This window comes from Leptosomus discolor, chromosome 9 (genome assembly GCF_034619465.1).
Source record: "Leptosomus discolor isolate bLepDis1 chromosome 9, bLepDis1.hap2, whole genome shotgun sequence".
In the NCBI taxonomy this organism is placed as follows: Eukaryota; Metazoa; Chordata; class Aves; order Leptosomiformes; family Leptosomidae; genus Leptosomus; species Leptosomus discolor.
In genome coordinates, this window is record NC_141399.1 from 47093088 (window position 1) to 47117024 (window position 23937).

At 45.1% G+C, this 23937-nt stretch overlaps 1 protein-coding gene across 1 annotated transcript; it reads left to right on the forward strand.

Annotated features, from left to right (window-relative positions):
* The first annotated feature begins 5382 nt into the window (after nucleotides 1–5382).
* Nucleotides 5383–22271, forward strand: LOC104346925 (ligand of Numb protein X 2-like). The gene is made up of 9 exons (XM_009951832.2): nucleotides 5383–5774; nucleotides 8363–8589; nucleotides 10020–10216; nucleotides 11542–11910; nucleotides 14176–14358; nucleotides 15425–15599; nucleotides 15792–16002; nucleotides 20799–20957; nucleotides 22136–22271. The coding sequence occupies exons 1-9, from the start codon at nucleotides 5386–5388 to the stop codon at nucleotides 22269–22271; spliced, it is 2046 nt and encodes a 681-aa protein (XP_009950134.2). The 5' UTR covers nucleotides 5383–5385.
* The last annotated feature ends 1666 nt before the right edge of the window (nucleotides 22272–23937 follow it).

Genomic DNA, 23937 nt, shown 5'->3' on the forward strand with positions numbered 1-23937 from the left:
AGCTTTGACTTCCTGCTTTTACATTCAGTGGCCTGATCTTCAGCAGTATCAGAAGACAATAAAGATAGATAACATACCATGTATCACCACCTGAAACTATTCTTGGGTTTGGTATTGTGGTTTTTGTGAAAGTTGACCTACTTTAAGTATTGCTTATTAAAATCCTCTGGTATTTCAACACTATTTTCTGTGCTGCTACTGTAAACTAAGGACAGTTTACTCCTGGTTGTGAAACACTGCAGCAGCACACTGGAAGTGTTCAGTCAGGGCAGTAGTGCTTTTCATATAAAACCTGTCCCATTTCACGTATGTGAAATCCTCGTTCAAAGTAACAATGAAATTCAGCAAAAAAAACCCTGTTACACTTGTGCAATGTGCTTCTCTCTGTCTCCAGAATGCAAAAAAAAAAAAATAAAAATTGCTATTTTCTGAAACACAAAACATCTTAACTGAGTGAAAACTGTTTGAAGAAAAATCACCAAAAGTTCTGCCACCTTTTCTTCTGGTTTGTTGCTGGAGCACTGGGTTTGCTGCGTTAGAATCCGTCTTGAGCTTGCTTGTATGTGAGCAGGTGGTTTTTGGGTTAGTGTGTGCCCTCAGTCCTTTTAATCCACAATGTTCTGGCTTTGTTTGTCCACCCCAAAAAAAATGAATTAATTGTTTAGCCTTGAGTTGGAATGTTGCATTTCCAGTCTCCCAGGGAAATGTAGCTATAAATATAATAACTGGCCTAATTATCGCCGTGAACTATTACATCGCAGTAGATGTGAGGCAGTCTCAAAGCCAACTTTTATATTGGGGTTTTCAATAATACAGCCTATATTGTGTGTAAGTGCTAACCTACAGTTGCACAAAACCATAAACCCGTTGTATTTCCAAAGTATTTTCCGTGGTACAAGTAAGTTTTTAATACTGAGAACTAGTTGTTTGACAGAATGTTTTTGTTTGTTTTTTGGTTTTGTTTTTTAATTTTTTTTTTTTTTTTTTTAACTACAGCAGTATGAATACTTCTGTTTTGTGTCCTTACTGCAGGCTGGCTGCACGTTTCTTTATTTTGCAATATAGAATGTGCTCTGGCTCACTCGCCGTGCTTGTGGTTTTATAAATCAGTTAGTTAATAGAAACAGTCTTGATTTTCTTTTTTGTTTGTTTGTTTGTTGTTTGTTTTTTTTCCCCAGGAGCTTCCCATGTGATCTTAGGTAGGTCATTTGAGATCATATTCAGAGACATACTAAAGTCTTAAATTCCTGTGAGTTGATGCCTCTGTGGGTCTGTATTTTAGGCTCTCCCGAGGTCATTTCTCAGTGAGCAGCAACACTGCTATACCTCAAAGAGATGTCCTTAAGGTAAATATGTTCGTGACTGAAAGTGACTTGTATCAAACGCTGGAATCAATGAGCAGACAGGCCTGGGCTGACTGGTGCTGTGATTTGTGCTGCACACTAACAGCGGCAGAGCGAAATGCCTTGAAAACGAGGGGCTGCCTTTGGAAATGCCGAGACTTCAAACAGTAAGATTGGAAGCAGATGTTGCTCTTGGGGTAGCCAGGTAGCACAGCCACAGTCCCTTTTCAGTCACTGTAGCACAAGTGGAGGCATGACGTGGGAAAGATTTCTTAGATAATTATGCTTTTTTTAAGGATTTTTTTTTTTTTTTAAAGCTGTAGAAGGAATTCATCAGTTCTGTTTACAAGTCTGGGGTGCTTTGGAGAACTGAACAGAGTTCAGATCGGGAATGGTGCCGAGCAGTTTGCTGTCGGTGTGGTTCTTGGCATGCTCCCTACTAGAGCTCTTAGCAGGGTTGTAGATGTGCAGAGGGGGTGTATATCTGAGGCTCTGTGCCCTAGCAGAGTTAAAACAAGAATAGGCAATGTGCTAATATTGTCAGGAATAGTCTTGCTTTGGCAGGGAAATAGATCAGACAACCTTGATAAGTCTTCCTCAGGAAAAAAAAAAAAGTCTATTCTTTGAGTCAGTGTTACAGTACAAGAAATCCTACTTTAAAAAAAAACCCAACAAAACAAATAAGCCAACAATATTTAAAAAAAAAAAAAAACAGTAAAGATAAAGGTGATCCCAAAGAAATCTTTTCTCTAGCCCGCACAGGGTAAGAAATGGGGAAATATAAAGAGATTCCTGCTGATTTATTTCCTTCAGTTCTTTATTTCCTTCAGTCATGTATAGGAACAGGGTGTATTACTTCCTAAATAATTCAGACTCCAGAGGCATTCCTTGCATTATACTTTTAGAGCAGCAGAGTCCATTAGAGCAGCAATATATGTATATGTCAGGCTTTAACATTTTCATGTAGTCAATAAGTAGTAACTTGGGACCAAGCTAGATCCTTAGTTTTGAGTCCCTCATAGGATGTGCATTGTGTTTAAGCTACCACACGTGTGAGGCCTAGGGAGACATCCCAGTGCTATGGAGAAAGGCAGGAGCAGGGAAGGTGCCACTCAAGGTGGCATTATGGGAAGGAACCTGGAGAAGGGGGAATGATGTAAGAAAAAGAGCAGCACAAGAATGAAGGGGGTTGTTGGGGTTGGTCTGACCTTCAGAGGTTAGCACGAGTAACTGAAATTTGATGGAAACTGGAAAAGATTGAGCGTACATCAAACTTCACCTCCAAAGCTCGGATCCTGGGGACTGTAGGTGGACTCTTCTGAAACTGGTCTGTTTAAGCTGAGGGGAACCATGCCTGTTATGTTGAGACAGTGCATTTTCTAGACACTTAAAATCTGTCTTGTTGCGCTGAAGTAGTCATCTTTGCTGAATAAGATGTTAGCAATTTTCCTCTTACAGAACATCTGCTTTCTGCCTGAATCACTGAACAAGCTGCAGGCTTGTTTGAGCCTGCTGTCCTCCCTGTGCTGCTCACTGACTCCTGCCTTGCCGAAGGGTGTGGGCTGGGTTTCGTCACAGAGGTGTCAGCCTCGGGTTCCCTCCTGGTGTCTGCAGGAGTGTCCGTCTTCTTGAAAGGACAGTGGTGTAAAAGTAAAATTTACTTTGGCGCTTCTGAATGAAATCTTCACACCTTGTTTTCGAGGATCTAGAATTAAGGCAGTAGGAGAGCTTAGAGTTACAGGGAAGAAAAAAGCAGCGAGATTGTGGTGATACTTTTATCTTTCACAAGTTTTGAAATGACTCATAAATGGGTTTCATCTTGTTTAACCTTTAAACACAGAGAGCAGAATATGAATTTGGTAAATAATCTGAAAAAAAACCCATATAAAAGTAGTTTATCAGCAAAATTACCGTGGGGTTTGTTTTTGCTGAGAAAGTAGATTTGTTTAATCACCTGCCAAAGTTTTATGCAAATACTGCAACCCGAAGCACAAGTATTTCTTATTGGTAGGTGTTTGCCTTGGAAGCTGGGTGTTTGGTTAACTGGTGGTGCTGAGCTGATTGATTAGAATTGGTCGGTGATGTCAGGTGATTGTCTGATGTTGAAATGTCTCCTTTTCGCTTGTAAGAGAATTTAAGATCAAATGAAGACCCTTTAGAAGGCATACAGTAGGGATGCCTGGTTCAGATGGAGGTAAGAACCGAAGAACAGGGGTATTTCTCGGAGAGGAGGGCATGGATACATCTGCTTTGTGTGCTGTCTGTGAACTGTGCTTTCTCTTTTGGGGAGCGCCGAGTCAGTCATGCAAGAGTTGAAGAGTAAATGCAAACAGAAGAGCTAGGTCTCTCCATCCAGCCTAAGTGCTTTCCTCAAGGGGAAGATCCTTTCTGGCACTGCAGCAGCAGGAGGAGAAGCAAACAACTCATGCCTTGTACCCACCTGGAACCATGACAATAATTTTTTAATCTTTTGAAGTGAACAAATTTCTACGGCTAGGTAAAAATTCGCCTGTAAAATGGCTTGATTCTGTTGGTGATACGTTATCCCTTTAATTAAATAGCTGACTTATGCTTGACAATTCATTGGAGTGATGTATGGTTTTTATTAGAAACCCATGACTAATTTTTTCTTGCCGTTCTTGCTATCTTATTGTTCTTGCCTACCCTCCTCCAAAGTTGCTGCTGTGTGCCAGCCATGTCCTCCAGGCACTGGTGCAGACCAGTGTTCACTCTTGCTTAGGCTTTTACCTGTTCCAGATAAAGCAATTATTTTCAGATATTTTCCATGTCTTCTTTCAGAAATTTTCCATTTCATCATGGTTCTGCAATTTTTTTGTTTTAACAAACTCCGGGGTTTTTTTTACATAAACTCGAAAAAAAGACCCAACAAACCCCAGAACTCCCCAAAAACCTCACCACCCCAACAGCCACCCTCCCTATGTAACAAGAGTGTTAGCTTCATCTGGTACCATGTTTCCTACTTCATTAAAGTAACTGCCAGGTTAAAAAAGTCTCTCCTGCAGTAGGCTCTGTGCCTGTAGAGTAATCTGCTCGCAAACTCAGGAGAATTTTATATTCAATTACAATAAGCAAGACTCTAAATTCATGTGACTGGGGTCATCTCTATTAAATATCAGTAGAGCAGCAGCTAGAAAGAACTCATTTTGCCCCTTATTCTCCCTAACTGTAAGAAGCTGCAGCTCAAGCCTTTCTGTAGCGTTACAACAAACTGTAATGTGGACAATTCTTTATGTTTTTTTCCACTTCGGAAGCTTTAGCCTTTTTATAGGAAATTTCTTTCCATGGGTGAGCTTAGGCATGGATGAGTAGGGAACAATGCATTGTTTGTTAAAACAAAATTTTTTGAAGGGAGTGGGCTTAAAAGGAAGGAAATGTGGTTTAGATTTAAGTTTCTTTTGAAATTTCTTCCTCTGCTTTTTCCTTACTGACCCCCCACCCCCTGCAAAACACACAACAAAAATCCAAACAGCTAGAAGTCCCCAAACTGATGTTTTACCATATGTATCTTTAAAATATTCTGTATAATAGAACACCAGAGAATAACAGAGAGAAAAATTATCAGATTAAAAATCACTGTCTTGGTTATCCTTCCCCTTCCTTCCCCTCGCCTCTCTGGGTTGGTTGAGAACATGGAACTTTTGTCTCAGCTTTTCTAGTTCGTATGTTTAGCAGGGTTTTATCTAGTCTGTGTCACTGGTGTGTGTAAAGTAACTTAAGCTTCAATTTATCCATGTGATTAAACGTTTTGCTGAATGAGGTCCTTGCGTTCTCTGATCCCTGGGCTGATCATTCACCAGGTCGCCCTGGAAGGAAGAACCCTAAGGGGGGGCAGGTGGGGGTGAAGATACCAGGGGGAACTTAAGGCAGGAAGACATTTTAATTTTTAATTGGCTAGATCTAGAGCGGACAGTTGGCTGGAAGTCTTCTCTTTCTCTCCCTTTCATTAGAGCTCCTCTGTCAGACAGCTACTGCGTGACAAGTTTCCTTCCTGCTGGGCCGAGGGTGCCTGACGCTGGCTGTCATGGCTGACCCCGTAGCAGAAGAACACGCGTCCCAAGTGAGTGAACTCTGCTGCGAATGTGGTCAGTTCCACCTCTTGCTGGACAATCACCTCTACAACTTCCAGGACGAAGTGGACGATGAACTCATCTGCCATATCTGCCTTCAGCCTCTGCTCCAACCTATGGACACCCCCTGCGGACACACGTACTGTTTCAAGTGCCTTGAAAACTTCATGCAGGAGTATAACTTTTGTCCTATGGATCGGAAAAAGCTCTCGTTCCAGCAGTGCCACAAGTCCAGCCTTCTAGTACGAAACCTGTTGGATAAGCTGATTGTCTTCTGTCCTTTCAAGGCAGAGTGTCAGCAGACGATGCAGCGGTGTGAACTAGAAGCTCATCTGCAGAACAGGTGCCTTTCCATTTACGTGCTGTTATTGTTCCTCGTATAATGCCACCCCTCTGCTGTGCTTCTGACCAGAAAGATCCATTCTCAGAGCAGTTCTTAAACTGGGGCAAGACGGGACACCAGAGATGACAGAGGGTGAGGCCAGAGCGGTGGGTGGGTGAAGACAGTGTAATTGTCTCGGGGAGGCCAGCTCACATGTGCTACAGAGGCGCCGGGGGAGGCGCCTGCCTGCTTGCACGCAAGTTGTCCGCAAAACCTATCAAATGGATATAAATTTCTGCGTCCCGATCTGGGGCCCCTGACTCTGAAAGTTATTACAAACATGCTTATTCTTGTTTCACTTGCGCAGAGAAGAAAGACAGGCACAAAGTCAACACTCTGGAAGCAAGGGATTGTGCAGTGTTGCCAGTTTAATTGGTCCAATTAAGATGTGCAATACATAAGTCTTTGATCCAAATAATGTAAGTCCCTCCAAGCTGCACATTATGCAGTTGCTGAATCACCTACTTGTAATTCCATTATCTTCTCTCTCTTTTGGTGAGAAAGAGAGGCAAATGAAAAATACTTTTCCTTTTTTGCCCCTCGTGCAGAGGATGGGAGACTTTTATTTTTTTCCTTGTGCTTGTCAGCAGAGATGTGTTTTGGTGCTTCCACTGCTGGTTGAGCTGGTGGCAGACAGAATACTGTAGCTTTAAAATAAGGGCAGGTGACAGAGCTCTTGCCATGGTGCTTGAAGAACACTTGTTCCTACCAAGTTAATGATTGCAGGAAAGGGAGCTAAGTACAAGGCCTACTGCAGGCAGCAGCAGATCTTCGTTGGCAGTCTGTATTTTGTCAGTGGGCAATGAGAAATGCAACAGGCTTGTTTCCCTTCAGCTATGTTGTGGCTTTTTTGTAGCAATGACATGTTTTAAAAATAGGTCAGCCAGTGTGCAGGGAACAGTTACGCTTAGAATACCTTTGCAGTTCCAGCCAAGGACGTATCCTTGTGGTTCTTGCTTGTCTTTGCTACCCACGAGCTGAAGGCTTGTGTTAGAGCCAGAAGTGACAGAAGATGCTCATATGCCCCTTTCCCTCAATCTGCGAAAGCTTATAGTCTGTTTTTCTTGAACTAACTCTTTCAGCTCCTTTCTTGTTCTCAGGCAGGGCTGAATGCTTAGGCTGCAGGGACAGGGCTGCCCAGCTGTGCAGCTCTTGTGTGGCTGGGGCCATGGCCCATACCGGGGCTGGGCCTTCCTCTCTGCTCTGTAAATCTGCCCTGGTATCAGTAAACTTCTGTCACTTGTGAATCCCTTTGGCACAGGAGTTAAACACAGAAGAGGGAGGCACCCTTAAATGTTTACGATAGACACCTCTCTGGAAACTATCGTTCTCTTGTACAATTCATAGTTCTTGGTATCTTCCTCGGGGCGGACGTGTTCTAAAAATCGAGGCTGTTTCACCTGAGCTGTGAGCACAGTTAGACTGAAAAATTTTTAAAAAAAAAGAGAAAAAAAATACACTGGGATTTGGGTGTTCCTGTTTTTTAGTTTTAAGTGAGATTAACTGATAGCAAGGGACTTAAGGAAATAAGAAGCATCTAGTAAATTTTTTCATAGGGGATTTCTCTGCCCTTTGCGAAATGAATTTGTTTCTTGACATCTTAAGAGCGACATGTGCACAAGGGGATCAATCAGCTTCTGTCCTTTAAGTTTCAGGGTCATCTTACTGCTTGGAGAATAAATGACTAGGCATAAACCAGAGGAGGTAATACTGGGATGAGACTTGTTTGGCCAGAATGTAAATAGTCGAGTTTAATTTGAAAAGTGACTCTGGTAAACACCCAATACTACTCATGTCTCTGAAAGTGATGCTTTTGCATTCATCACCCTCCTCACCTGCCACCTTTTTTATAAGTACTCGTGATAAAAGAGCTTGTTTTTCCTCACTTGTTCTTGCTGAGATAGGCTGGCTGTGGTGTAGCTGAATTACTTCTTGAACCTCCGTGTGGGGAGCAGTCAGTGGGATTATAAACTCTGAATCCCTGCCATTCCAGTAGAGCCATCACCTGTGTGGACTGGAGGTGGAGTGCTGTGTGAGGGCCAGATCTCACTCGGCTAAAAAAAATCAGCAAGCCTTGCTTGCTCCTCTTGCATGTGACTGGTTTGTTAAAAACAAAGCCTAATTCAAGGCTGAGCTTGAAACTTGAGCCACTTCCTTTGCGTAAAGATACAGTTCGTAGTCATCTCTAAAAGGTCAGAGCTAAGTATTTGCTTATATTTTAAGAGGTATTGTTTTCTTCACTGAGAGTTTGCCAGGTAAATATTTAGCAAGGGAGACTCCTGTTCCTATTATATTCTCCTCTTTTAAATAATTTGCTTAATAAAGTTGAAAGTAATAAAATAACAAGCCTGCTCTTAAGCTGCTACTAGTACAAGTAGAAGCTGAAGGTCAAATGGGAATAAATGTTAGCATCTGTGCTACAAGCTTGGCAGCTAATGAGATCTTGAGCATGCTTCTTCACATACCTTTGTCAGTCAGAGCTTGCAGGTGCTGGGTTAACCACGCAGGCAGAGACTAGCCACTTACAGTCACTGTCAACATCTCTCTAGGTGTCCTGGTTTCAAGAAATACAAATCTGAACTACAGCGGAAAAAGAATCCCGTTTCCAAAGGGAAGGAAGAGCCTCCTGCCAAGGTGGAGACAAACGTGCCCAAGGATCCGGAGGTACCCAGTGGAGGATCGTCACTTGTGGCAGAAAGCTCTGCAGCTGCTGTGGTATCGCTAGGGACTGCAGAGCCTGGACTGGTTAATCCAGCTTTCGAGGAGACTGAAGAAGGTGAGAGTTTGATACAGAAAAGTAATTATATAATTACCTTTTATAATGAAAAATTGAGGTCGTTATCTTGAACAATTTAATTTTTAAAGTGTCCCCAACATTCCTAGATACCCTCAATGCCGTTCAGCCATTAGTGGCCACTGAAGTAATCTCTTTCCTCAGCTTGTCCTTGAGCAGAAGGGAGATGTGTTCATGTGCATCAGGTGTGGCAGAATCTGCTCACCAGCACAAAACTGTCTGTGCAAAACAGTTCGGGGAATCTCTGTTAGACTGCAGTGGCTATCTGCAGTATTCTTTGCAGAAACAGAGGCAGCCCCTGTCAAAGGGAACATGCAGCACTTAAAGCACTTGCACAAGCCAAATAATTAGTAATTTGGAAATGTTCCAGCTTCTTCTTAATCTTGTTAAGAGAGTGAAATATACAGTCAGTTTCCTGGAGTGGTCAGTACCTCCCTAATGGTGTGCAGCAAGTGTGTTTTTACAGCATAACTTAGTCTTTGGATTAATAGTCAGTTATGAAGCCCTTGCAGATGAAAGTAACCGTCTCTACTTTAGTATGGAACAGCTTGTCTGGTCCTTGTTAGAAGGCAGCAGCGTGGAAATCTCGGCGCCTTGTTTCATAGTGAGTCTCAGTTTCCGAGTGTGCAGGCGCTGGAGCTGGCAACTGCCGGGCCTGTGCCAGAGTTAATACCCAGGTCAGTTTACTTCTCGGCTGGCTTTTTCCCAAGCACACTTGGGGCAGGTTTTCCATCTCTTGTGTGACAACTGCGGTTCACCCTGACAGGCAGCGCGCTTGGCTTCATTAGAGTGTTGGGCCTGCCTAAATGTTGCAGTGCTGGTAGATTTAATACCACTTGCTAACAACAACTTTCATCTTCAAAGTGTCTGAGAAGTATTGCTTAGTCTTCAGTATGCTGTGAAATAGGTAAACAGGACTCCTGTTTTACAGGGGGGGATGGGAAAAGAGGAGGAAAGGAAATGAGAGGAAGGAAGTTGCAGTGAGCTGCCTGTGGTAAAGTCACCGCAACGGCAGACCAGTAATTACAGCTCAGAAGTCCCCTTTTCTAATGGGCATCGTGGAATTTGGCATTTGTTGTGTGTGCGCTTCTAGTAGGCCAGCTGTCACAGTCTCAAAATAAATCTCTAAACAGTAAGGGAAACATACCGAATGCCCTTTAATAAAACTCAAGAAATAATAATGAAAGAGTTTACATTTGCTGTAAGCTAGGAGAATATGGGAAATGTTCTGGAGAAACCACAAACGGGGGCTTTCAAAGTTTTGAATCTGACCTATTGTTCCCTCTCCTGATGGCTGCTTTCCCTCCAGATGCTACTTTGAACTCAGCCTGCCAGTGCTACAAATCTGGTGGTGCTACGTGCAGGAAAATTCTATTAATGTGTTGTTTTTCCTCTTCAATTTCTACAATCAGATCTTCCTCAGAGAACTAGTCTTGTGGCTGAAACGACCACAATCGAAATTCACCGAGAAGACCCAGAGGAAGAGCTGGGGATGAGGATAGTTGGGGGTAAAGACACCCCACTAGGAAACATTGTTGTTCAGGAAGTCTTGCGGGATTCTGTCATTGCTGCAGATGGAAGAATAGCACCTGGGGACCATATTCTTGAGGTAAGTAAAAACCTCCCTGGTAGCCCCATTGCTTCTCTTGACTTGAGACGAGGGCTGGGGGAGAAGAGTTGTCTAGAAAAACTGGGAAATCCCTACAGCTAAGGGTTTAAAAGCACTGATCAGACTTGTATATCAGTAGCATCGTGTATCTGCTGGGGCTGAGAAGCAGGCTTTTGAGGTTCCTTCCAGTCATACTCATACTTACCTTGCATGTTGGATAGCTTTTTGAAGTTTAGACCATTTTGGAGAAATTAAAAAGATTTCAATCTGATAAATTTCACCCAGGAGCACCATTTCTCTCCAAAGCACTCTGCTCTAGTTAGGAAATCTTATAATTGCTTGCTCTGCTATGTTGCTTAAGCTGCATATTCTCAATGGGCAGGTCCAAAGCTTAAGACCTTACGACTTGAAGTAAGCATCAGATATGTACTGTGAGTAATAAAGAGCACCAACCTCATACCGTGCTGACCCACGGACAGATTTAGTTTCCAGATTAATCACGCTGCCTGGCAGGGCGCTAGTCAAGGCGACGGAAGCTGGTGTGCAGCCGTCACGCAGCGAGAACTGTTAGCACCTCCTGGCTACGGCTGCCCAACCGTTTGACAAGCCATAAAGACCTAATTGTGGACTTGGGTAAGGACTGGCAGCCCCACATGCACCAGTGGTAATATACAATCTTCAAGCTGGTTTCTTAGACCAATAGAGTAACTTCTGTTTTATCCAGTTGACTTGTACCTGCCTCAGTCTTGGCTGGGCTGTAAACGGGGTAGGCCCCCACCCTTAGTAGCCCTATTAACGTCCTAAAAGATGACTGCACAGGGTTTTATGTGTCAACAGACCAAGCGAGAAGTAGCTTCTCAAGTTACCTTGGTAAAAGCATGATTAGGCTGATGATTCCAGATGCTTGTAGACTACGGACCGCTCCTCAACTTAAAAGTGAGGGTGGGTAGTCTCCAGGTTGAGTCTTCTCCTCCAAGTGTGCATCGAACGCTGGAAGTTAAGGCAAAGCAGTTCTGTGTTGCCATGGGAAGGATGTAATGATTTTAATACTTTGCAGTTTCAGATATGTTGGTTATCTGAGTTGTCCTGTCTTGTCCCTGTCCTCAGCTATTCACCTTCAATTATGGTCTAATTTCATCTGCTTTCTTCTGCATTCTCTTTTAGAAAACTCTGCTTTCTAATGTGCATCAGAAGCAGCTGCTTCAGTCCCGGCGTTGCACGGGGAGCTGTACATCCTGTCTCCGACTTTGTGATGTTCCGCGCTGTGGACAGCGCCTAAATTATGTACGTTCTGATTAGTGACTCTGGTTTGTTTGTCTTTCTAGGTGAATGGCGTCAACATCAGCAGCGTGACTCACTGCCAAGCTGTCTCCTTCCTGCGCCACCCAGGTCCTGTTCTCCACCTTATGGTCCTGCAGGAGAAGGGTTTTTCCAATAAGACTGCACAGCAGGATTCCACTTCTGCTGCAAATCGGGAAGTGATCCACGTTACCTTGATAAAGAGAGACCGATCCGAACCGTTGGGAATCAAACTGATCAGGAAAACAGACGAGGCAGGAATTTTTATTCTAGATCTGTTAGAGGGAGGTTTGGCAGCCAAAAATGGAAAGCTGAGTCGGAATGACAGAGTCTTGTCAATAAATGGCCAGGATTTGAGGCAAGGAACACCTGAGGCTGCTGCGCAGATAATCCAGGTAATTTATGACGTGGTAAGGTTGTGTGGCCGATGAATCTGCAGCTGTCTGCGCTGATGGCAGGGCTCCTGTTCTGACCCAAGGGCTCACAGAACACACCAGAGCAAACTGCATTCCCTGAAATATCCCTTTGGGAAAGTGACTTCCCTGTGGATGTGTGGGAAGCACCGCTTCCAAATGAAGATAAACATGAAGAGTGGGAATCCATTGTGAGTCATCCCTGACAAAGTCTGAAGCGAGGCAGTTGCTCGTGGCACTTTAGTTCAGCTAAGGCAATCGGATCTCCTTTGTGGTGCGGTGTTTGGAGCCTTTCTTGGAGAGTGAATATTCGTATGCGCTGCGTAGATGCGTGGAGCAGAGACAAGGAGAGATTAGGACAGCCTCTTGTGCTTCAGACAATCAAACTGAGGGTGTTTGTTGGGAGATGTGGTAAGCTGGCAGCACAGGACAGAACCCTATTGGCTGATTTGAAGTCCCCTCTCCCCATTTTACCTGTATTTGGGAAGGGAGTCTAGAAGATAACACGAGGCACCTCGGGCTAAATACATTCTAAAATACGGGTAGAAGAGAAGTGGTCTTTCACTGCGCCATAGCAATGCGCTCCTCTTGCAGCACACCAAAAGTTTTGGCGAGGGGTGGGCAAGGAATTTTGGTTAAGGATTGCTACGTGTGCAGCAGGTACCATGCAGATCAGTTTAAATTCTTTATCTCCCTAGGTAATGACCTCCAGTTTCTGGTTTTATCTAAAGATCCTGACACAATACATCTCATCGCATACTGTTTATATCCCGGAAAGGCTCTGAGGTCAGCAGTGAGGGAGAGCCAGTTCTCTTCCTGGTAATCAGCAGAGGAGTGCAGTGGCATGGGAGAAGAGAAAGAGCAGAGTTGCAGTGCTGAGATCCTTTTTTACGTGATAGACACGATTCCATTCTATGGCCTCTTGGAATTTTGTTTGCACCCTGCAAGTGCTGCTGCATTTCTGTTGTTATATGCAAACGTAACTCCCACACGAGGAACTATCTTCTTTTTTTTTTTTTTTTTCCTGATTCCACTGAAATCAATAACCAAAGTCTCAGAACCAGCTTCATTAGTTTTGGGGATTGAATTCCTTTTGAGGCGACATTTGTGTAAAATTGAGACAGGCTTCCAAACATTATCTGTTCTCATGAGGGCTAATCCAAATTCTTGGTTAAATGTCATTTTAATTCTGATTGCAAGTACCATTTACAGCTATAGATATATGCACAGCCATACAGACTGTACATAGTGCAGTACTCCTGGTTGATGGGGAGTTTTATACTTTATAAAGCCATGGATATAGGCCAACTTGTCTGGAAAAAAATTGCTCTATCTGAAGTGCCTTTGGAGGCAAGAGGCTTTTAAATTCCATTTCAGAAAACAAAACTCTCCTGTACTAGTTTAAAAAGAAAAAAACAAAAACAAAAACCAAACCAGTTGATGCAGTCCTTCTTCCAAGGCCAGGGAGTTCACTGCTGCCAGGGTGCCGTGGCACCAGGGAAACAGGGTCCCATGCCAGGTGGGAGCAGCAACCATACTTCTCTTGTCCGTGGCAGGAAATGCCCCAAGTAAGCACACACACCTTACCCCAGTGGAGTCCTTCACGATAAGGTTTTGTCAAATTATCTGACAAACCAAATTAGAAGAGCGGTAACAATAGTCAATACTTCCCTTGTAGTTCTGCCAAGGCCAGGCGTACAGCTGCTTAAGTGTTGAATGGGCAGCAATCTTAGACAAAAGGTCGTGTCTTCAGGTAGTCTGGGGGAAAAAATGAGTGGGAGATGTTAAACAATAGATGTGGTACTTGAACAAGTTTCTTTGCAATAAAAGAAAAAGCATCCAGTACTCGTATCATGGTCATCTGTCACGTGGACCAGTCAGGCTCTAGCTCTGTTTGTTTTGTGTCACAACACAAGATGCTGTTTCGGTTATTTGCACTGAAGTGGAGGAATTAATCATCCCTTTCGACTTTGTCTGGTTTTGTGGGGGAGTGAGGCATGAGTGAAGCCTGCCTCTGCTCCTGTTCCTTCTGACTAACATTTGCCAATTCCTTTTCTTCTTTTCACCCCAGGATTCTGTGGCTTTTCACAAAAAACATTGCATCACATTGCATAGCCCTGTTTCAGACCCTTTGTAGAAATGGATGCCAACCCTCCTCTCTCCCCGAGAAAATGACAGGGGCTGCCCTTAATTTCTAATTTATTTTTCTATCTCTTTTATTTACATCCTTTTCGTTTCTCCTGGCAGACCACTGAATCCAGAGTGAACTTTGTCATCTTGAGGCAGTCAGGCGTGCAGCTGTCGGACCCGGTAGAAGACGGCAGCACATCAAATAACAGCAGCAGCAGCAGCAGCAATGGAGGAAGCCCGGTGCACCATCGGAGACGACTAGATCAGAATCACTATAGACGAAAATCTAATTACCAGAAGGTAAGTTCTGTAAATAACAGCAAAAGCGCCGGTTATTCTCGGTCTAGCAGGTCTGTGACGTTTGCTCTGTGATGGCGATTTATCACATAAAACTGACGGGGAGCTCCATTTCTTCTTGAGCTATTGAAAAGCTGCAGGTTTGTGGCTTTTGAGAACTGTACGCTTGTCATCTACTCGGAAATGCAGTTTTTAGGGAAAACCGTGTCAAAATGTCTTCAAATGTCTCCAATGGTGATGCAGAACCAGTGTTTCATCCTTTCTTGTCTGGAAAGGGCAATGGGAAATTTACTCTCCGTGAGACTTTAGAGGCTTGCTTCTCGCTGGCCATCATGGACAACACGTTCAGGGTCTCGCACGATGACGCTGTTAGGCTTCTGGTTTGGAGCTAGAGGGCTTTATGTACACAAGTAGCAACTACACAAATTACACCGCAGTGCTCCTGTGACTTCAGTGTTGCGTCTGTTTGCCTGTTACAAGGAGCAGTATGAACAAGAGGAGAGTTGGCAGTCTGTTGTACCAAGAGAGATTTGCTCTAAAGAACCTCTATTTGAGTGAGAAAACTTGCTACAGCTGCTTAGCTCCTGTGTTTGAATGCCTTTATTAAGTAGCTGTCATAAATAGCTGAAGTGTGGATCCTTGATTTAATTCCTAGAATATAATTTACATATCGTTTCGACAGCATATGCTATAATGGGTCCTTTCACTGCAACCTAAACATTTAGTACTAGTCAGAGAGAGGGTGATTGCTTGATACATATGGCCTTGAAATGAGTTCATAGCTTGCTCCTCAGTGCAAAACTGATCTCGGAGTGAGCATCTCTGTACAGCAAATGACTGTGGGATCGTTAGGAGAGCAGTGCCTCAGTCGTGATGCTGTCACTTTGGAAACACAGGGTAGTATTTCTACCCAGAGCAAGTACACGAGAAGCTGACTTTGCCATCCAGCAACACTGCTGAAATGTTCTGGATTAAAGCTATAAGATGTTCTGTTCTTTTCCTCCAGATCTGGGCTTCTCACGTTAATTGCATTAATGAAGCTGCATTTTGTACTGTCATTCCTTTGTAGGATTTACCTCAGGGATACATAAGTCATGAAAAGACAGTTGCAATAAAAAAGGAACCAAAGGAATCTTTAGGAATAACAATTGGAGGCGGAAGGGATAACAAAAACAAGCTCCCTATATATGTCACGAGTGTGCAGCCCATCGGATGCCTCTTCAGGGATGGCAGAATCAAGCGAGGTAAGGAGGCTCTCAGACCCTTCATCCTTTGGGAACTCTGGGGAGGTTTTGGGTTTGTTTTTTTTTTTTTTGGTGAAAGCTGAACTTGAACACTCAAGAGAGGCTGGAAACGGGGTGGCACATAAGACCTTGAGGCAGAAATGGACTTCATAGCAAAAGGTCTGTAATAATCCTATCTTATTTAATCAACAGGAGATGTACTTCTGAGCATAAATGGCATTGATTTGACTCATCTGAACTACTATGAAGCTGTCTCAGCACTGAAATCTAATGCAGCTTCCCACTCAGTCGTACTGAAAGCCTTGGAAATCCTCTCACTGAACTCGACAGAGCCATCTCTGGACATCAAGGAGCAGGGATTCAGCTGGTCTCCCCTCTGGATCACATGGCTGGGATTGCCTAGGTACCTTTGTTCGGTGACTGTATACAGATCTGTTCAATCACAGTTGACTTTCACTCAAACTTTCACTAGAAATTAGTTGCTTTGCTGCTTGACTTGGAAGTATTACTGCTATTCTCATTGAGCTCTAAGGCGGTGGAAAGCCTTACTTGTCAACGAGATTGCAGTATAACAAATGCATAAGAAAATTCTGCTGCTTTTTGTGGTGTGACCCATGGTTCCCCTGCTTCTGCTGGACAGAAACCGTATTTCAGAAGTTCCCAAAACCTGTTTTTTCTAAGAGAACTAACACAGAAAATGAGAAGTAGAGATTCTGGCATTTGAGGCACTCAGCTGACATATAGTCAATGTGCATCAGTCCCTGCTAAAATATATTCACTGAAATTGCTCTGTGGCTCTTTCTGGATGGCACAGCAGAAACCCACAGATACTGGTGCTGTTTTGTCGTTTCTAATCTGATCGTCTCAGTTAGGGGCGTGCATTCTTTCAGTCTAACTCTTTTTTGGCTGTCATCATTCTGTCATCTTCAGCACAAACCAGAAATGATTCGGAATAGTTGAGTTTTCCTGCTGCAAAGCTTTGGACCATAGACTTAGCACAGATTTTAGCAGCAACACTGTAAGTTCCAGATGACAGGGTTGAGGCTTTGAAAGCTTGAATTTCTATCTCCTTCCTGGAGAGGTGAACCTCTGGTTTGCTCACTTTTTGCAGTTTCATCAAAATAGACTCAGCTGTGAAAGGCAGAGTCTGTTATTCCAGCTGACTAGGGGAGGATCGTACAGGAGATGCACATGGAATAGTAAAGCCAAACCCTTCTGTGGGAAGCCCAGATTATTTACAGCCTTGTTTCCCGAGGCACCTGAAAGAAGAAGAAATACTAACAAAGCCTCTGTTACATTACCCTCGTGTTGCTTAGCAGCCTATAAATGCTCAACAAAACAGCCCAAGGAAGGTACCTTTTGTGTCTCGAGCAACTGTAACTTGGCTCGTACTCAGCACCATCCTACCAGTTTCCTCTGCTCTCCCAGGGAATCGGCCCGTCCGTTCTGTGCAGGCCTGGTATGAACTGCCCTGAGCTGCCCCTGGAGAGTCCAAACCCGAGTGCAAACCCTCAGGTGCTGGCTGGTGTTTGTGGTGCTCCTGCAGGGAACTACAGCAAGGCAAAACCTGGCTGTACTTTCTTCCTTCTTCCTTTTCCAATTTATTCGGCTGTCTGGTGGCTTGCAGCTTCTACTGCAGGGACTGGAGTCCACCCTTTGCTCACTGGTCACCTGCCTTCACTTCACTGGCATTACCTGCCAGTTAATACATGGCTTGAAATTCTTTTGCTGCTGGTATTAATATTGGCCCCCTTCATCTGACTGTTACTGTACCTCGCTACTGAAGAGAGGAGCAATGATTTCAGGTGCCCTTTCTGCTCTTCAGCCTTCCTTTCTTAGTCTGACCTGAACTGAGGCGTCTGAATTTGTCTGCTGTTCTTCTGTGCGTGTTAGGGTGGTTAGGAGGCACAAAGCAAGGTCATTTCATTTCAGGATCTGCCAGAATCTTCCTCCTTGTTTCCGGTAATAAAAATGGCTGTAAGTCTTGTGCTTCCTCACTCATTTTCCCATCTGCTCACGGTAAGACCTGGTAGCAGCTAGCTGTTCATCCACAGAATGAGTGATTTCCCTAAAGCCACTAGGAATCTGTCTTTCAGCTAAGCAAGGTATTTATATTTGACACTGTGGTTAGCACAATCAGACTTTTTTTTTCTTAAATTATTGCTTGAGAGAATCTGGAAACTGAAATGGCGCCCTTCTTTGTCAGCTGGAAATGTCCACGGTGCCTCTACGCTAGCATTTTAGTTTGGCTCAGGAATGTGCAGATGAAGTGAGGATCCCACTCGTCCTCACTCGCTTTGTTCTGCCTCACGTTGCAGAGAGGTCTTGCCCCGTGGAAACCGGGTTCCTTGTGAACGGGACTAAACCAGAAGCCCTGCAGAGGAATGCCCATTGCCCTCTGGCACAAACAGACCCTGTGCGTACCACGCAAACACTAGATTACAGAAAATCCCCTGAAATGTACCAAAACTAGACCTTATGTCCTTGGCACCAGTTGTTTCACGCGGATCTCTTCCTTTTGGGCTGCCCTGCTAAAGCAGACATAGCCTCAGGATGCTAAAGCATTTTGCAGTACAGTGTGAAAGTTTAAAGTTTATTGCTGATAGCACGTGTGATTTTGGTTTTGTTCGGTGTTTTTTTCCGTTACTGCTCCAATCCAGCAGAACTATCCTTTCCTCCGTAGAAGAAACACATCTATTTCTTTCCAGTTTGAAGCTGAACTTTAGGCTGAAAGACTGGAGTTGAACTTAGTGCTGAAAGCAAGGGAAGTGTATTCGGTCATTGCAACACTCGAGCCCACCATGTTTAATTCTAGCCTTTAATCTTGTGTCTGTGTTTTTCTGTTTATGTCAAGTACTGTCATCTCAGCACACTTGGTGACGTGCTGTTTCCAAAATGTGGAGTCCCTGTAGCCCATCCTGCAGAACTTGGGTTCTGTGCCAGGCTAACGTTGCGGAAGGGTTCTAGGAGAGTGACGACAGCCCTCATCCTGTGCCTTTCTTGGGACCCTGGGTACCAGAGGGAATAACACGAGCATCTTGGTCACAGTCTTCCTAGAAGAAAAGCACTCTGTGCTCCTAAGGCTGCTTTCACACCGCAGCACCTGCTATGTAAGCTTGGAGCATCTTCCCCCTCTGACCATGGCCAGGGCTGCACGCTTCCAGTGAAGCTACAAACACCTCCACGAGAGGGACACTGTAGTAACCGTCTTCCATCTAACCTCAGGCAACCAGTATTGGCTGTGCTGAACCAGGTGGCTGGTACCTCTTTGGGATTGTTTGACTGTGGGTAGCTCTCCTGACCTTGTAAACTTACTCCTTCTCCATTCTTTGCTTTGTTACTCACTGGTGGCAGTGAGAATTGTACGCTACTACGTAGTGCTACTGAACGTTCATCGTCATCACTGTGTATGTCACAGAAGACAGCACAGGAACTGTACTTGATTTCTTCACAGTATTACGTTAAATCAATGCCAGCTACTGATGGTATAATATCATCTCAAAATGCGGGTTCCTGGGGGGGGGCATCCCAATTCAGTGCACGCTGAACCCTAAAGATACTAGAAACACCAAGTTTACAGATTGCTTTATCTTTTCTCTGTAAAAGCTTTGACTCAGTGCACAGTGTGGCTTATGGATAATCCTTAGGGGGTGGAAAAGCGGTTTTCCTCCCACCTCAGGGTTCACCCGAAGCCCGTCTCCATGAACTCTGAGCTCTTTCTGCAAGAACTGGCAGGTGCTCCCTGCCATGGCCCCGCTGGAGCAGCACGCTCCACAACCTCTGGGCGGGATGCAGAACTGCAGACTCAGCAGGGCGTTTGTCAGAACACAACTTGCACCTTTGCTTTCTGTAAAGTCTACAATTCCTTTCCCGCAGCCCTTTTCCATTATAGTATATCCATGTTTCTCTTCCTAAAACCCCTTTTTCACATGGAAAACTGATCTCTAGCAAACAGCCTTTTCCAACTCTTGGGCTAATGTTTTTATTTGTGTTCTGTGCCGATATAGCGCTTGCCACTCTTGCTCTCTGGGCTGTTTATTTGCACTAGCTGCCACCTACGTGTCTCATAGCTGTGTTTTTACACTTTGGTACCAGTAGAAGAAAACCACCAGTAAGCTAGAGCTGGGTCTTCCAGCGTTTATGTGTGAAGAACTCATACAAAAGTAAATTACAGTTGAAAGTAGATAATTGGATCTTTCTCCTAGTGAGAAGTTAACAGAGAAGGCTTTTGAAATCTGAAACTCCTCTCCAAACTGCTCAAGCAAAACCCTTGAGGCAAAAACGTTTATTAGGAAAAATTTAGCTGCTGGAATACCTCAGCGGGGTGCTGAGCAGCAGTTTCACACACCGCAGCTTCGGCAGCGCCTCGGTGCCAGACTGGAACCTGACTGTGAGCCAGAGTACGAGAGGCTTGCCTGCGCTCCCGCCACGCCTTCTCAGACGCCTCGCAAAGGCGTTGCGTGTCTTTGTGCTCCAAAATCAAGGAGCAAGTGCTGGGAGCACCGACACACCGCATTCGCCAGGGCAGCCCTGGCATTGCGGCGTACCCCGGGCGTGCTGAGCAGACGCGCCTCGGCCGCTGGCAACCAAAACCGGCGGCCTGTGGTCTTTCTCCGAGGAGTCCAATACCTTAACTGCACGCAGCCACCCTGGGCGTGGGTCCTGCAGGGAAGACCTCGCACATTCTGGTTGGAGACCAGTAGAAGAAAGGCTGCCATAGCTCCTGTGTTTGTTTTCCACCAGTGACAGGCAGCTGCTGAACGCCTTCGTTATACCGCACGCTCGGTACACAGATGGAATCAAACAAAGCTCGATTCACATTAATTGCATGGGTGTAACTGATTAATTTGGTTTTGTCGCTAGTACGGTGCATGTTTGCTAGTAGAATTCATGAAGTTATTAATGACTTTCAGGTCACAAAACCCTTTAGAGAAGGGTAGTTTTCTGTTAACTCTTCAACTAGCACTGACAGTACTGCGAAAAGATTTCTAAAGGACCAGCGTCATCAGCTTTGAGAATTATCCCTGTAACATGCCCTGCGAAGGGGTTGCCTTAAATCCTTAAGAAATGAAAATAAATATGAGACTGTTACACTGCTGCACTTCCCAGAAGGGAAAAACATAACATTTCTGGTCAGGCAGTTTCCCTCAAAACACGCTCATAAGCTTTCTCTGGTTTTGACCATGCCTGTCTTCGCAGCTACCTTCACTGCTGTCAAGATATCGTCCTTAGCAAAGGCAACCTGGAAAGCTGGGGCTTCAGCATTGTTGGAGGCTTTGAGGAAAGCAAAGGAAACCAGCCGTTCTTCATCAAAACCATCGTGCCCGGGACTCCTGCCTTCCGAGACAGGAAACTGAAGTACGTACAAGCTATCCTGCGGGTCTCTGGTGGTTGTATCAGGAACACTATCGGTACTCGGCTCAGTGTGCACTGTTTTACTGGGGGCCTCTCTTTTACCCCTTTAACCAGCTGAGCTGACAGTTAATGACTTCTAATCCTCAGGTACTCATTTGTGCAGTTAATACTGTTACCAGAGTTGTAACACACTGAGTCCTACGTTAATGAGTGTTTTGGTTTCTCTATAAAGGTGCCACTAAAAGGAATTTACATTTTAAAAGGCTGTAAAGGTTATACTTGAGTAATTAGATAAAAGTAGAAAGGGGATGTTTGAGATGAATCTTGGAGGGTCCAGAGTATAAAATCTCCTGGATTAGGAGAAGTATCCCAATGGAAACAACAAAAGCCCTCCTCTGCAGGAACCTGAACTCAAGCTTTGCTGACCTGTTTAGTAGCAATCACAGCGCGTGGAGGAGCTAACAGTGGAGCCAGAGGACCCCAGAGACCTCTCTTAGTGTCACCTCTGGGAACCAACAGAGCCGGCTCCTCAGCAAGCACGCAGCAGGCTGAAAGGGCAGGGCTGCAAAAAGTAGCAGTGAGGCTACTGTCTTGCAGGGAACATGGTTTTGGTGTAGGGAGCTGGGCTTTGCTCCCCTGAAAATGGTGTGAAAGACCAGAGCTGGCTCAGAGCCTTGATGGGAGGACTGGGGTCAGCTGGGTTCCTGTTTGGAGGGCTAGGACAGCAGTATGTTTTCCCCAGTAGACCCAAGGAAGGTGGCTGGCTGGCTTCAGCACCTCGCATCATCACCGGTGAATGGCACAACCGCTCCGAAGATGGCTTGGAGTGCCACGGGGGGAGGCAGATGGAGCAGGACTCTAAAACCTCTATTGTATTGAGCTGCAACGTGACAGCGTGCTTCAGCCTCGTGAGCACTTCACCTCCGTGACTGCCAGTCAAGTGGCTGTAGGAGTGACCTTGGTGAGGAGCGTGTTTAGCAGCACAGAGTTGTTTTCTATAACTTTCAGTACCGGCAGTGTCCTCCTTTTGCCTTGCCCTCTTTGACTCAGAAGCGAAAAAGTTGCTTCAAGAAGAAGTTGATGCTCTTAGCTCAGGGTGGGCTAGGCGACCTCAGGGGTCCTAGGGTGTGGTGTTAACAATAATTAAGTCCTGACAAGCATATTTCCTGTCTTCTAATTAGGTGTGGAGATGAAATAGTGGCAGTAAATGGAGTGCCAGCGATAGGAATGAGCAACTCGGAACTAATCCCAATGCTGAAGGAGCAACGGAACAAAGTCACACTTACGGTGGTGTCCTGGCCGGGAAGCCTCGTGTGAAAGCTCAGCCTTACACGCAGCAGTTTCAGGTATCGGGCACCGGCTGGCTGTCACACAAAGCTGAACCTGCGACAGCTCAACCGAGGGAATGCTGAACTCCTGCTACACCGCGTGCTGCCACGGAGGACTTTTAGCTTCCTGTTTGCAGAAAACATTTCTTTCCTGTGCTGAGGTCATCAACAAATCTGGTTGTTGGATGCAAAGTAACGGTTAATCTGAACAGTTGTAGGTTCCTGGGCTCCTTAATGCTCTTTAGGATTGGTATGGCAGAGAAAGCTCTTTTTCCTGTCTTTCTCTACAATCTTCCCTCAATTTTAGAGCTCTGCTTTCCATTTAGAATTTGGAACAGGTTAAAACAGGCATGACTTCCCCTTTCCCCTGCTAGTGTAATACAGTTCTGCTACTGATCTCTGGCTGCCATTCTTGGACATTGAGTCATTTTATACGTGCTTTTAAAAGCCACTAATAAAACTGTGAGGATGGGGACCCAATTAAGCAGTTCCTACAGCCCCCAGCCTGATATTTTTAGGTTACAGAAACCTAATGAATGTGTTTTTATACAAAAAGCAATTGTAGCTCTCGCAGCTGAAGAGCTGCCAGGCCAGCAGGGCGGAGCTGTTGAAGGTCCTAGCACCAGGTAGCTGTTGTGAATCCCGATTTAGGATCCTGCTGACTACGCCGATTACGTCACAAACAGGCGACTTAAACTGCTTAAAGAACCACTGTCAGTATTGGCAAAAGTGGTTTCATTGAAATAGGATGGTTTAAAAGCGCAACTTTGAGTCCGAGGGCAAGGCTCGCTCTTTCTTACTGCGCAAAGGACGTAGCAACGATCCGGTCACCAAGACCCAAACCAAAGATACCGTCATACGAAGTGGTAAGCGACCCACATCGCACATAAAAGATCTGCTGTTGGTGAAAGGTCTCTCAGCCTCAAGGAGCGACCTTGAGAGGTGTCCCAGTTCTAGGGGAGATCACGGCCCTGCAGCCAGCAGCTCGGCAGGGAGAGCTCCAGAGGCTCACCGAGGCCGTCATATTTAAGGACCAAAGCAGTTGGCTTGCAGTTAGATTATATGGGATGGAAAAGGTACGCACGGGACCCCTGGTACCCACAACTGTGTTCCTTGATAAAGGAGTTTGTGGACAAGCCACCTGCTATTCACGTGTTAATCGCACGATTGGTGTTCCAAGCTCACGTGCATCTACGCTGGCTGTGGGGGTTTGGGGACCTTGACTAGAACTAGAGGCCGTGACCTCCTTTGGAGCTGCTCTCAACCAACGACAGGAATTTGTTTAATTTTCATCCCCTCCTCAGCTTGGTTTCCCTCATTTTATGACTTGACAAAATGACCAGCTCTACCCACGGAAGGTAGATGGTTAAGTTAACAGGGTGTTACAAGAACCCTCTGTCCCAAGATGCTGTCTTATTGCACCAGTTTCCCAGTGCTCAGAGGCAGAGTTAAGGCAGGGAGGATGCACCTGACAGCACCAGGCACGTGAGGTGAGCTCCTGCAGTTCTGTTCACATCCCTCCTGCAGCTGGAGCAAAGCACCACCTCGCTAGAGGGGGGCTGGCTGCCTTGGCCCCGTCATCCCAACCGTACGCAGGAAGGACAGCGGGCCCCGTTTGGCTTCTGTTCAAATCCACTGAGTAGGTCAAGTTTAGA

What these genes read in the sequence shown, in the direction of transcription:
- LOC104346925 (XM_009951832.2), top strand. Translation starts at nt 5,386, where the DNA reads ATGGCTGACCCCGTAGCAGAAGAACACGCGTCCCAAGTGAGTGAACTC. An exon ending in GAAGCTCATCTGCAGAACAG is followed by an intron (nt 5,775 to 8,362) that starts GTGCCTTTCCAT and finishes ACATCTCTCTAG; the next exon opens with GTGTCCTGGTTTCAAGAAAT. An exon ending in TTTCGAGGAGACTGAAGAAG is followed by an intron (nt 8,590 to 10,019) that starts GTGAGAGTTTGA and finishes TTCTACAATCAG; the next exon opens with ATCTTCCTCAGAGAACTAGT.